At 48.3% G+C, this 14,359-nt stretch overlaps 1 protein-coding gene across 1 annotated transcript in view; it reads left to right on the top strand.

Annotated features, from left to right (window-relative positions):
• Nucleotides 1-14,359, top strand: part of CREB5 (cAMP responsive element binding protein 5) — a 380,468-nt gene that overhangs the window by 149,535 nt on the left and 216,574 nt on the right. The window contains exon 5 of the mRNA XM_028526229.2: nt 729-901. Coding sequence (XP_028382030.1) covers nt 729-901 — 173 coding nt within the window. The remainder of the gene's footprint in view (nt 1-728; nt 902-14,359) is intronic.

Raw genomic sequence — 14,359 nt, 5'->3', positions numbered from 1 at the left:
CACCGCGGGCACAAACATTCTATGTTCTAGAGGAAAAGACAACGGACAAGCAAACAGACAATCAGTCGTTACTGTGTATTCCATGATTTCATGAAATTATTATGGATTGACTTTATGCAAATACAGCAGAAGCTGCAACTCTTGCTCTTACGTCATTGGAGCTCAGACCCCCCTTATCTATCCCAATCATCCTTCCTCCCCAAGTCGCCGGGCTTGGGTCCTGAGCGTACAGATTACGATTTGGAAAAGCAGTAGTTTCCTGGGGGCGGGAGGCTGGGGCGGGGAATTAGTGGTCGGCCTGTCTTGTAGGACTGAAAAAGAAAAAAATAACCCAGTGTGCTTTGTCATTCAAAGCAACATGCTGAATGGCTCTTCACTAAATCACAGAACTATGCACATACCGCAGAAATCATTTTCAAATGCTACATATATCACATCGAGTCGCTGAGCGTCCCTGATGTAAACCGCACACCAGGATGGCGGCAGAGCGATTAGTGAGCTTCGAGGTATTTTCTTATGTGCTTTCCTCCTAGGGCGAGTAGTTATTTTTCATCTTCTCGTAGTTGTAAGTTACAGCAAGATGAACGGTCCTATGGCTTGCCAGAAGCCATAACTCTCTATTTAGTTGACATGACTAGATTCCCAGCTTTGGCCTTTGAGAGCTTGAGGGTAGGATACAACCTTGATTTTTTTCCCCCTGACCTTTCTCCTCTGTCTTCTCTGGGCAGAGCATCTCGATGCATAATGCAGTTGGCGGGGCCCTGGCGGGGCCCGGAGCTCACCAGCTCGGCAGCACCCGGATGCCCAACCATGACACCAGCGTCGTGATTCAGCAAGCCATGCCGTCACCGCAGTCCAGCTCGGTCATCACACAAGCACCTTCCACCAACCGCCAGATCGGGTAAGGAGACCTCCTCAGCTGCCTCTGGGGCCTGACCAGAGCTCAGAGAACGTTCTGGATCTTCTTCTCGTTTCTAGCGCTTGGACTGGAGGAGACAGAAGTTGGCTTCCCTGGCCGGTGTGTTATGATCGGGCTGGTGTGACGTTTTCGATGGGAGAAGGGAGAGGGAGCCTCTGTTTGGTAGATGCTGTTTGACTCTGACTTTGGGGGAATAGCAAGTCATCCTGTGTCACTGTCTCTTCAAAGAAGAGTCGTGAATCATAAGATGACTGCAGGAAACTCCATGGGTGTTATGGAGACCGCAGCATGGTTCTCAAGGCACATACTCGAGGACGGTGGGAGGCAGCTTCTCCCCCATCTCTGTATTGGCCCATGCTCATTCTTGGGGCAGACAAGTCAAAGGAAGCAGGCCCTCTCTTTCTTTTCTGTAAAGCAGATAATACTGAGGCATGGGTGGAACTGGTAGAAGGGTCCCAGACACTCTGTGTTGTGGGATGGAAAGAGGTCTCACTTCTGAGCATCGTGCCCTAGCTCTAGCTCCTCGCTACTCAGAGTGCGGTCTGAGGACCAGCCGCGTGGGCGTGACTCAGGGGCTTCTTGGAAATGCAGAATCGCTGGCCCAGCTTCCGTATCTCCAGAATGAGGATGATGGCTCTTCCCTCCACCCTCACAAGAGTAGGGTGAAGAGGAAATAAAAGATTTATGAGCACACAAGTTCTTAGGAAGGGAAGATAACCACTTAAGCCAAAGAGCTGTGATAAATTTATGTTTGTTGGATGCTGAAAACCGGTGGGTCTGTGTTCCCAGAGCTCTCTGTTGAACGCAGGAAAGGAGGCCCGCTGTGTTTGGGACATGCACCAAAGTTTAGTCTGCATGCTCAGTTAAGTATTGGGTATGGCGATTTTTAAAACACTGGAAGCTGTTCCGCAATTTGTTAGTCTGCCTTTCCCCCGCTTGTTTCCCATGCTCGTGAGAATCCCAGACCCAGGGCGAGCCCTGGGGACGGCACTGGCTCCCCGCCCCTTCACTTGCTCTGGACGCGCGCCGCCTCTCCCATTTCTCAGGGTGCGGGATGGGCCGTGACGGGTGAAGACCCCCCTTAGCAGATGAGGGTTGAGGGCAATGACCATTCTGTGAGCTGGCCCTGGGTCCACCCGGCTTCCCATTCAAGAAACAGAAAAGCAGTCCGGCCGTTTGAAGGCTCGGCTTTGTCTGAAGAAGCCAACCCTAAATTAGCGAGCGTCTCTGTTAAAGATTTCTTTTCTTCTCGAACGGCTGTGGGAGCACACGCTGCCGTCCCGTAAAGCCAGAACCTGTAATACGCGCCGAGGGCGGGGCGGCTGCGTCAAGGACAGCTCCCCGGTCGCAAGGGGCTCCTTCACGCCAGTGGCTTGGCTTTGGGCGGACAATTCGCAGTTAGGCCAGCTAATTATAATTATTTTATTTTTCTTTCAAGGGGAAAATAACATAAACTGTGCTCAAGTTTACTAGCAGTTTTACAGCATTCCTTCTCCCCTGGAGTTCTCCTGCGTCTCCCCACACCGGCCCCCAGCTACCCTCTTGCAGGCCCTTAGTATTCAGCCATTGTCAGTACAATGCCGGTGTTTGTGCAACAGTCTTGTAAGGGTTAGCACTGGATTCTAAGATGGGTGTTGATTCTGTCAGTAATTTACCCAGCGGGCCCAGGGCTGTACGGTTGGGTGACGTTTCTAGGCTGCGTCACTAGGCCCGGGTGGGTGGGGGTGTGTCTCTGGTTGTGGTGACCTCCTAACCCACTCCCTTTTCCCATTTATTCCCAGTCCCGGGGTGGTGCGCGTCTCTCCTGGTGCATTCTAGGAGATAATTGTCACTTACAGGACTCTGTCTCATTGCCAGGCTTGAGGGGGGCTGTTTCTTTTCTTCAGATCCTTCCCTGTCGTGCTTACCCTGTTGATTTCAACCCCCCACATCCTGTCATTTCCATTTTCTCCATGTGACCCATCCAAAACCTAGCCCGGATCATCGCGGGGGCTCAGCACAGAACAAGCCAACCCATCTTGCCAGTGGATTCAGAATGAAACTCTAGGTGGTAACACTTGGGGATGGTTGACTCTTTTATTTCTCTCAGCAAAGAGGAAATGAGTACTTACTTTAAAACATGAGTTCCCTCTGGAGACTATGTCTTTAAATGAGCATTTGAAATTGCAGATAGTTTTTTTTTTTTCGAGGCTGCACAGAACCATATTGTAGTAATATTCTGATTTTTATCACAACCTCAAATATTTAAGTGTCAAAATCTGGCCAAGCCACCTGCAAATGTTTGCCATGGCAAGTGGCCAACAAAAACAGCAAACAGCAATGAAAGTCTTCATTCAGGCTCTGCACTTAAGCTGCATCCAGCCAGAGGGGCTGGGACCCACCTGTGCCCACGCACAGTGCTCTTTTGCTGTGGCCAGTGGGCGTGTTCATGACTGGAACCTTGTGGAGAGGGAGGGGGCCGCCTGTCTCCCGCTCCCCGTCTTTCCTTTCCTTCTGGGGGTGCTCGGCTCCTGCTGCCGGCCCCACTTCGCTCTCCCTTCTGCCCCCTCCTTTCATGCTGCGTTTAGGCTTCGAGGCTCGAATGTATTGGGAGATTGGGAGTGGTACCGACGGGAAGGGCTGGGGAATGGGAGCAGTGTCAGTTCTCAGGGCGACTTTGGGGAACAGAGCACGCGTCCTTGTGAGTCCTCGGTGTCCATACTTCCTGAACAGGCTCTGAGCCGCAGTCGACTGAAACGGGTGGAAATGCAAAAATTCGAAGAAATAAGGTTAACGGTAGGGAGATAAGCAACCTGGGCAACTTTGTTCCACCCTTTGCGTGCTTTACCGTGCCCTTTGCCCGGTTCTGTCAAAGTAGTGCTGTTATCCCAATAGAAACGGGAGGTAAGTATAAATATCCCAAATTGCACTTGTGTGGTTAGGCAGGCTAGAAAAACACACGGCGCTGGAGAGTGTGGGAGGCATCCCCAAACTAGTGACTACTTGTGCATTGTCAAACTGGCAGACGCTCTGTCGGGAAGAGTGTCTTCGGTTGATTGATGGCAGCATTTTAGGAGATAAGTTTTCCAGATGGGGAAAGAAGGAGTGAGGCCTGGGCTGTGGGGGAGACGAGTGAGACAGAAAACGAGCATGTGTTAAATATAGATGAAATCGATTCAGCCTTGGACCAACTATGTGGCGGATTCCAAGATCTCGACTCTAGTCATTTTTATTAGATATCATGTAACAGGCTCATTAATTCAGGATCAAGCCAGCGAAGCCTGGGGAAATGGTAGATGAGCAGGTAGTGGTAGCATAAACTAACTCTCTCTCTCTCTCTCCTTTCATACGAGACATTTTTGTAGGAGCCCATAGTCAGTTGAGTAGGTGGCTGTGATCTTGACATATCCCAGCTTTCCTGGAGAAGTCCATTTCTCTTTCTGGAGTAAATGAGTGGATAATGCACGATCCGGGATTCTTCAGGCGAGCAATGAAGATAACGTGGAGTGTGGAGTTTTGTAAGAATAGACATCAGTACTGAGTTCTGACAGGTTCTGGGAGGCACTGCCAAAATAGCCCATACGTTTTCTTCCTGTATTTAAAATGTTCTAAAAATGTAATTCTCTGCGTGGATTGAACAAATATATAAGCTGGTTAGATTATTGGTGAAAGTTATTTGACAGTAATTGTTTACAGTGGGACCGTGGTATGTCTAACACCAGAATATACCCATGTTCCTAGCAGGACTGCTGTTTGGAAAGAAGATATCTGGCCCATTGTGGAATATATTCTCATTCACATTCCAGGAAACTTGAGAGTATGTCCAACAGTGTGCGTATGTGAAACCATTTCTGTATGTAACCTCCCCCCGATTTGACACTAATTAGTCCTGGGATACACATGTCCATGTGATGTGCAAGCATGTTAGCTATTTGGTCTTAAAGTCGACTTGCATGGGGTAGTAGTTAGGTGTTATAGCGCTAACACTGAGCCAGAAATTTATATAAAATATTATCAAAGCAAATCTTATCTTAGGAAAAAAATAAAAAGGAGCTGATATTTGTCATAAATTGTACCTCTTTCACCCTTTCTGTGCTTCTCTCTCTTTTTTCTTCACCATCCCTGACACTGTGGGCCACACGGCATCTCAGGTAGAGCTCAGTGGACGTGACCAAGGAAAGTTATCATAATAATGCTAATAATGAAACCTTATTACACCTTAGAACTTGGTGTCAAAAGCAAGGCCACCTTTCCTATTGTGGACAGCGATGTCGCTTGGTTGTATGAGTCAACATTGCTTCAGGGGTCCATTGAGATGGGAATGTTCATTGGTTCCCGGGTTTCTGTGTCATTGTTGCTCTGAACCCCCGCCCCCTGAAAGAACAGAGAAAGCTCAGTAAACGATGCCATCACAGAAAGACATGGCTTAAAGAAGACTTAAATAATAATAAGCAGTTTAGAGTTTAAGAATATGCTTGCTCTGTAAACGCACAGGTATATGAATCCGTTATTAAGAGTTTCCTTAAACTCCACAAACCAACTGAACTTGGTTAATAAGACTGCCAACCACAGACAGCCATCACTGCCTAGCGCGAGTGAATGCAAGTGACATCCAGGCCTACCATCTTCCCGTGGAGGCAGCAGGCCAGCAGGTCCCAGGTCAATCATCACTGGCCCACAGTCCTTCCCCAGGACGGCCTGAAGCCCCTTCGGAGAAATTTGGAGCACAAGTTGTGATTTCCTGCTTTGCGTTTTGCTGAATATTGTGGCTGTGAACATTGCTTTATTGTTAGAAAGTTGCTGGATCTTTCGCAGCCCTGAGAACATTTACGAGGGCCCTTCAGGGGGATGCTTTCTGGGAAGGTTGATGGACTTCACCATATGGCTCCCGTTAAATCCCGTGCAGAGCCTTCAGAAATTACCTCCGACACGGGGGAGGCCAGCAGCCTTCCACTCATGGAGCTTTATGTGTGGAACGGCGCATTAAGTACTGATACCGGAGGAAATATAAGGTTTCTTAACATTCAGAAGTTGTAATGCCACATGGTATCGTGGCCAGATGAAGGGGCGGAGCCAGGACATCAGAGCACAGAGCTGTGTATTTATTCCAAGAAGCAGAAAGTGACCCCTCTCTCCTCTCTGAACCTGCCTTTCCCTGTGATTCCACAAGCAAGCCTGTGTGTCTGAGGGTCCCAGCTCCCCACCTGGCACACAGCAAGGCTGGTGTCTTAGTCAGCTGAGACAGATATACCAAAGTGCCATAGGCCCAGTTGCTTGAACAACATTCATTCATTTCTCACAGTACTGAAGGCTGGAAAGTCCAAGGTTAAGGTGCCGGCAGGTTCAATTCTCAGTGAGGAAACCCTTCCTTGTAGATGGCTGCCATCTCGTGTGCTCACATCACCTCTGTGTATGTGTGTGCGCACACATGTGTAGAGAGAGAGAGAGAGAGAATACGTGTGCTCTGGTGTCTCTTCCTCTTCTTATAAGGATACTATGGGGGCTACACCTTTGTGACGTCATCTAAACCTAATTACCTTCCAAAGTCCCCCATGTCTTAATACCATCACATGAGGTTTACGGGCTTTGATATATAAATGAGGTGAGGCACAAACATTTAGTCCATAAGAGCTAGTTTCCTTAGGAGAGAAAGTTGAAGCTTAGTCTTCAGTGGCTCAAGGTTTTGGTTTAGAAAAATCCCTTGATTAGCAGGCTGATACTGAAGGGAAGGCAGGAAGCTAACATTTCCCCAGTATCTACTATGTGCCAGGCACTGATCTAGCTTTACATGATGTCTCCCATAATTCTCCAAGAGCCAGAGTGGTCGACATTATATCCTCCAGTTCTATTGCCCAAAGAGAAGTAACTTGCCTGCAGTCATTCAGCCAGGGACATGAGCTGAGTTTTGAACGTAGGTCTGTTGGACTCCAAAGCACATGTTTTCCCCATGCTCCTGCCCATAGCAACCCCAGTGCCATGGTTCACGGACACATGAGCATGTCTGACCATTTGGGAGAATTATCTACGCACAGGAACCGGCTAATGCTCAGTGTATCTGGTTACAGCGTGAAGAGCGTCTGTGCTTTCACACACCTGCGGGCTGGTCAAGGGCAGAGAAGGACACCGAGTTGCCAGCAGCTGCTCCAGTCCTTCACGAGAAACATACTGGAGTGCCCTGGACCTCGGGGAAGGGAGACCAGGGACTGTCAGGCACATGAATACAGAGAATGCACCTGTATGTTGGAGGTCTTCTGGCCAGATTCCCTCGTTTTTAAGAAAACCAAAGTCATCACAGAGAGTGACCACCCCTTGTGCTCCATGTGTAGCTTCTTGGTTTGCAGGAAAATCCTATGCCCTGCCCGGATCAAGTGTGACTTCCAGACTTATTCTGATTCTTGCTGTGGGTAGGGGGCTTTGCCTATGACCTCGTCTTGGAGGAAGATTTTATCTGACAAACACAAGCCCTGCTCACAGATTTCCAGAATCTTCCATACACATGTTTCTGTGCATAATCCAACCCCATTTTTAGAAGAGATAAGCACAAATAAGGGCCTGCTTCTAGAGCAAATAGCCCGTGATTATTTAGTTTGTGTCTATTGTAAATCTGGACACTAACTAAAGGCATGTCTGGAGAAATGAGCTTGACAAAGCAGAGCTGGCCCTTTGGAACCGAGGGTACACTTTGCTCTTTTGAAAACTGAGCATGCCCAAGCACCACGCAGTGCCCCAGTGAGCATTTCTGATTATTTGTAGCTTTCATATTCTTACATACCACCTGTCTCGTAAAGTGTAAATAGCTCTCTACGGATGATTGACAAGTACAGTAGGTTCTGAGTCAAGAGAGAAAGACCGCTGCAGATGGGCCATGGTGCTTATTACATATGCCACATATTCATGTGATGGGACATTTTGGAAGTCAAAGATCATTGATTCAATAGGTTTTCTCATGAGTTTTTCAATTTTGTTAGGCCAAATGGATTTTCAATACCATCATTTTTAAATATTCTCTCTTACGAGGATTTAGTTAAAGGTTATACACAAAGTCTATGGACATTTGGTTGGATAAGAACAGCACATGCACAATCATGTTGGTCTTGGATGCTGGACATAGAGGCAATCCTTGATTGGGGAATCCTGTTCAACGGGGCAGTGCAAAGCCACCGGCTGAGAAACGGGAAGTTATGGCTGGCAGCGCTGACTCGACCACTCAAAAGCTCTGGGACTTTCAACAGGCCCCTTGACCCAACTGGGCCCTCCTATATAAAATGAAAGATTCATACTAAACTGTCTAGTAAGTGCCCTCTTCTAGCTTTAGGAACAAATTTGATTTGTTATCATGACCAACATTCTACCACACACTGTATGGTTGATATGAATTGTAGAAGAAGAAATTCCATAAAACAGATACATCCACATTTAGCGGGAAATCTAGGAATCTATTTGCCAAGTATGTTGTGCTTTTGGTAAAGATCAACATAAAATTCTTGCAGAGTAATAAACATTCTTAATGGCACCAGACACATGCAAAAGAATTTGGAGTTTTATAGTTTTCCCCCCTTTGGCAAAGTGTATTTTGGCTGGTGAATAGGCCGGGAAAGTCTGTAAAATGATAGGACTCTTGTGAGTGCGGGGCAGAGACACGCCGGAATGTCCTGGGGCTGCTTTCACAGGGGTGCCGATCTTTGCAGAGAACAGATGGCCCCACACGTCTTTGAGATGCCAGAAATGACTTCCTGAGTAACCATCCGCCCATCCGCTATTGGTTCCGATATGGTCACTCACCAGCCAGATGCACAGCCCCTTTTGCTGACCTTCTATTACTTCCAGTCCATAGAACCCAGAAACATTCTCTCTACAAATAATCATGATGAGGACCGCAACAACAAACGCCCGTCCTCTCAAGTCCAAGCCACTGAACACTTGCCAGCACAGAATGTCATTCTTAGAACCCGTAGGGGCCGGAGGCCAAGCCATTTGGCAGATTCTGAGATTACTGCGCAGTGTGATGTTTCCTCTGGTTTTTCCCAATGTGTCACTCAAATTGAGCACCTGGAGACAGAAGTGATAGCGTGTTTGATTAAAGAAAAACAGAGGTGGTCTCCACGTCGGCATTTTTTGGGGTGGCATGGGTAGAGCCATTGTGATGAACCTGCAAACTCAGTGAAACCCTAGTCTACCTCTCAAGTCTCCCTCTTTCTATAGCCCTGTGTTGAGTCAGACTCTATTGTTCATGACAAAACTAAACAAAAATGCAGCTTTATGAATGCACGTTCCAAATTATAGCCTCTCTAAAGCACTGGAAGAATGAATGTTAAGAAGTGATCCGAACTAAACTGTGTACTGTTAAAGAAGACTGGGGAATTTTAACGTCAGCATCCAAAATGAAGATTGTCTGTGTGTGTGCGTACACATTTCATAATATTTTGCTTTACTAAAACGTGATTTAGGCCATTCGACATGTATATAATCTCATTCAAAACTCTCGAAGAGTTTTTCCAGATGTATTCTGTGTATTCTACATAACTGGGTTTTCATAATGCCCCGAACGTCCCTTATAATCTCCCTCTTACATGACAACAAGCTGTAGCAGCGCCTTGGAACCACTTTTAAAGAACAGTCATAGTGACCAACAAGCGTAATAAGATTTAAAGAGAAAAAGTCATGTAGACTCAGATTCGCCCCTTCCCCTAATTTTCATAAAATTGAAACAATTCCTCATTATCTAGAAAATGACCCTTTGGTTGATGGATTAGGTTTTTCAGGAGGAGCTACTTCATTCCTCTGACACTTGGCATCACTGGTATGTAAGGGGAGATACCGAAGTGCTGGTGCTGATGCCCCCGGACAGTGGCGACAGCCAAACCCCAGAGCCGGGGAGAGAGCGTCGGCTCAGGTGGTGCGGAGGAGGGTGAACATTTCCCAGAAAATGGGCTGTGCGTGGTGCCGGCCGTGGACCTGGGGCTCCACCAAGGAAGGCTTTGACCTCCTAGGAGATTCTGATTTATAGCTGCAGTGGAATGGGGGTGGGAGGGCTCTCCCCTGACTTTCCTTCCTTTGTCCCTCCTTCCCTCCCTCTTTTCTTTCCACCTCTCCTAGAAAAAAAAAGGAGGGATGTGTCAAATTATTCATGCCTGTCATTTCGCCATGGCTCTGGCTAAAGTCTGGAATTGGAGAAAGTTTAAAACTTTTAAGTGTAAGGGAAATGAGATGTGTGTGTGTGTGTGCGTGTGGTGTCAATTACTAGACATGCCCCGATCCCCCCTCGTTGTGTGGATAGTTGCTATTTATTTAATTTAGCTCTGTAGTCAAGCTCTTTGCAGGGAACTAAAGGGGTGAGTTTGTCCAGATTGCTTCTGGCAAATGTGTGTGTGTGCGTGCGTGCGTGCATGTGTGTGTGTGTGAGAGAGAGAGAGTTTTCTAAAAAAAAATGTGTGTGAAACTTTGTTCCACCGAAGCCACAGACAGTCAACCTTGCATTGGGTCCACCGCATTCCATAATTATTATTGCCATTAGGAATAATTATTATTTGCTTCATTGGGTTGGCAGTTTGGAGCCTGCCTGACACAAAGGCTTCTCACAGGAGCCGTATCGCACAAAGGCCCGAGCAGTCACCCACAAGGGCTTCGACATGTTTGGACGACACCCTTCTCTGGGTTCGCTTCATGGGGTGTCCTACACATTGAGCTTCAGACTGAGGGAAAAGTTCATCAGATACAAAACCAACATGAATGGGCCCCAGCACTCGGAAAGCTTTTTTTGATTGGAGGCCGGAATTCTTGGCTTTTCTCAAGTCGGAAGATGAGAGTTCTTTCTATGTGGCCACGTTCCTTGAATTATAGGTAGAAGCATAAACGATGAGACGGGTCTTCAGTGAGAGGCTGGGCCTGAAGTGGCAAGAGGGGGAAAGGAAGAACAGGCTAAACACCCAACGGGAAGGCAGGGCGGTTTTTCAGGGGGCAGAATATTTACAACCTGAACTTCCTGTTTCCCTGATGGGGTTGCCCCCTTGTGCACACACTCTCCAGGTTCCAGATTCTGCATGTTGCTTCCTCCCTTTGCCTTATCAGCTTGAAATAACTGCCATGGGCACCCCCCCTCCCCAGCGTCTTAGAGATCTCGAGTGGAGTGTGGCCGGGTGTTTTGAACCAGTGTTGTGCTCACAGAAGAAGCTGGGCCTGGCCAAGAGCCTTCCCAAGTCAGGACAGAGAGCAGAACGGGACGCAATACTCTTCCAGATGTTAGTTTTCCCATAAGACTTTGTTGGTTCCTTGCCAAGGTCTGTACCAGTCACTTAAAGAGAAGAGCACACACCCTTAAGTGTGGGTGTCTGTCCGCACCCTTTAACCTCTCCCTCCCAGGGTGGTGTTTGTAGCAAAAGCGGCTGAATCTGAAGAAGGAAGAAAAGAAAAAAGAGCAGCCTGCAGTGGATGCGTCAAACCCCAAACAGTTGAGTGAATGTCAGCTTTGTCTCCGCAGACACCCAGCCCGTCTGCCCTCCATCCCAAAGCCAACTGTGATTCCTAGGCAGGGTCAGAGGAGACCAGTGTGACGTCACTGGGCAGAAGGGGAGGAGCCACGCCTGAGTAACCAATGCCCCTCGGTCAGTCGGGAGTGGAGGCAGCGGGTACGCACCACCTCCCAGTGTGGCCCCCAGATGGCGTGAGTGACAAGACTGCCTGAAAGAGCCTTCTTTTATTATTATACTTTCATTAAATGGGCTCCTTGGGTGAATGCCCCTGTGCAAATAAGAAACAAATGAAAGTTTCACTGCAGTGATTTCCAGGGATTTGTGGTCCTGGATATTAGATGTAGGAATGGGTTTCGAGGAAGAATGTTGCAGAGCAGCCTGCCGCCTGCGTCTGTGTTTTTAGAAAAGATGGCAACGTGGAACCATAAAGAAAAGGAACCCTGCACTTCCTCAGTAGTAAGAAAGCCTGTCTTCAGGTTAGGTTTTCGGCGAGTGTAGAATTGCTCCTTTTTCCATGTGTTCTAGGAGTTTACGGGTAGGGGAGGGCCAGAGAAATGGCTCCCATTGGCATGGAGTTTAATAAAGATGGAACTTCGGTTTGTTCATCTTTAGTGGTAACCTTCACAAGGAACCACGTTCTTACAAAGCTGCGTGGAGTCGATTTGTTTGTATCAGTCCTTAATCATCAGTGTTCCTTTTCTCATTCAGAGATTCTGTTGTACCAAGTCTTCTTGAGTTCTACGCTAGGAAGCGCTTGTCTTAATGGTATTTCTACAGAAAGCATCGGATCTTTCATGTTTTCATAATGGATTTCTCTGGCGAGCTGGGAGTTTTCCAAAGTCTAATTGTTATATTGGTTTTTACAGTGATGAGCCTGATGTATCTTCTATTAAAAGCCGTCCCTCCATTAATTGACTTCATTTCAGGCCCTTTCCCATAGTAAAGCAATGAAAAGAGCTTGCAAATGCTGTTAATTGTTCTAGAATGAGGAGCATGGTGGTGAATTTGGGGGGAGCCTTCAAACCGAGCTAGGGGCGGTCAGAGCCTGGTGGGTGGCAGACTCTGAGGGAGAAGGCCAGCCGCACCGTCTGGCGTGTGACTGCACCAGGGACACGGGGGTTTTCTCAGCTGCCCAGACACTTGCCCCTCAAATAAAAGCCGTGGCTGCCTGGGAGGGAAGACGAGCAGGTGATGTGTTGTCCACCTGCCAAGTTATAAAGAAGAAGTGTTAGAATCAGGGCAACTAGCACCCCCTGAACCGGGCTCTGCAGAGCCTGCGTGGGGGCTGTCGAAAATGAGGGGACGTGGAGATCGGCCAGCAGGGTACCCCACCTCGCAGGCCACTGCCCCCAGAGCAGCTCCATGTGTTTCTTTCACAGAGTTTCTACATAAGCATTCATTTGAACAAAGAGTACTCCAGCAGGGAAAAAGTTTGGAAACTCCAGAATCAGGACATTATTTTCCCCCTTCTTACTGTGGGAGAAAAAAGTGAATTCTTGGGCAGGCTGACGCAGGTACCATCCTGAAGACCAGTTTCCCGGGCAACTGGCAATACCGTTGTCACTGTGGGAGCAGACGAGATTGGGGGGACAAGCTGTGGTCTCTGAAGTGACGGGCGTTTCTGGAGCCTAAAACATGTCAAAAGAAAACTGGACAGACTTCATGGGAATCTGTGCATTTTCATCTCTCAGGAGAAGGTAGAGCAACAGCAGTGGAGGATAGTGTGTTGTTTCCATTTGCTCTTTCAGGCAAAATACACGGACACCGTGGTCCCTAGGTCGGAGGGCCCGAGACCCAGGCGGGCCAGAGGGGCAGCACCCACAGACCCAGAACCCCAGATGCCTTTGCCTTGCCCCACGAACCTTCAGTCTGCAGCCCTTCCTCTTTCTCGGTCTCCTTTCAGCCCTCCAGACTTCACTATTGTTTTCCTCCTCTTCACAATTTCACCTCTCCCACAGCCCAGCCTGGGCTGTGCCTCTGCACACATACCTGGAGGAACACAGTGCTTCCTTGGAGGCCTCCTCCCCAAGGCTCAGCCCCGAGGACAACCCCGTCCTTCTTCCTTCTTCACGGGCTCAGCAGGTCCTGTCTTCTGGGTGAGACTCAGTTCTTTCCAGCTTTAACTACTGTGTATGTGCGGTTGTGAATCAAATTGCACCCTCCACCCACCAGAGAGGCATGTGGAAGCCCTAACCCCTGGTACCTCTCAATGGGACGCTGTTTGGAAATCGGATCTTTGCAGATGTAATCAAGTTAAGATGAGGTCACGCTGGGTTAGAGAAGGCCTTAGACCCAATGAGTGGTGTCCTTACGAGAAGGCCGTGTGATGGCGGAGGCAGAGGTCACGGTGATGCGTCTTCAAGCCCGGGAAAGACAGAGTTCACCAGCCACTGCCTGAGGCTAGAACAGGTCCCCCACGCCGCCCAGAGCCTCCAGAAGAAACCAAGTCTGCCTACTCCTGATTGCAGGCTTCTCACCTCCAGAACTCTGAGACAGTAACTTTCTGTTGCTCCACAACCACCCCGTCTGGGGCAGTTCGTCACGGCAGCCCTAGGAAACTAATTCATGCGTCTTCATATAATTAGGGGCCTATTAGCTTTTCCAGCAGAATTGTGATTTTTAAAAAATCTATCACTGCATTCTTCTTTTATTCAACAGCAACAGTTAGGCAGATAAAAAATAGGAAGAGAAAAAACTAACTAAGAATAAAAATAAAACTACTGTCTGGAGAACTGGTATCTGGTTGGAGTTGGGAACTGTTGGGTGGGATAGCCCTCAATCTCCATTTGCACAGAGAGGAAGCAAAGGGGTCTGCTCCGGGTCAGCAGGTCCGCCATCAGTGCCTCCTGAGGAAAGGTGTCGCTGCAGATGCATTTTACCTGGGCAGCACAGCTGCGCTGCCGTCGAAATCCGCTTGCGGTGAATGGGGGGGAGCGCGGCTTTCCTTTAGCCGTGCGTACTCTGCTCCGTGGTATCTGCTGGATTCTGGAGT

This window comes from Phyllostomus discolor, chromosome 10, assembly GCF_004126475.2.
Source record: "Phyllostomus discolor isolate MPI-MPIP mPhyDis1 chromosome 10, mPhyDis1.pri.v3, whole genome shotgun sequence".
Taxonomy (NCBI): domain Eukaryota; kingdom Metazoa; phylum Chordata; class Mammalia; order Chiroptera; family Phyllostomidae; genus Phyllostomus; species Phyllostomus discolor.
Note: the sequence above shows the minus strand (reverse complement) of the source record. Positions and strands in the feature narration are given on the sequence as shown.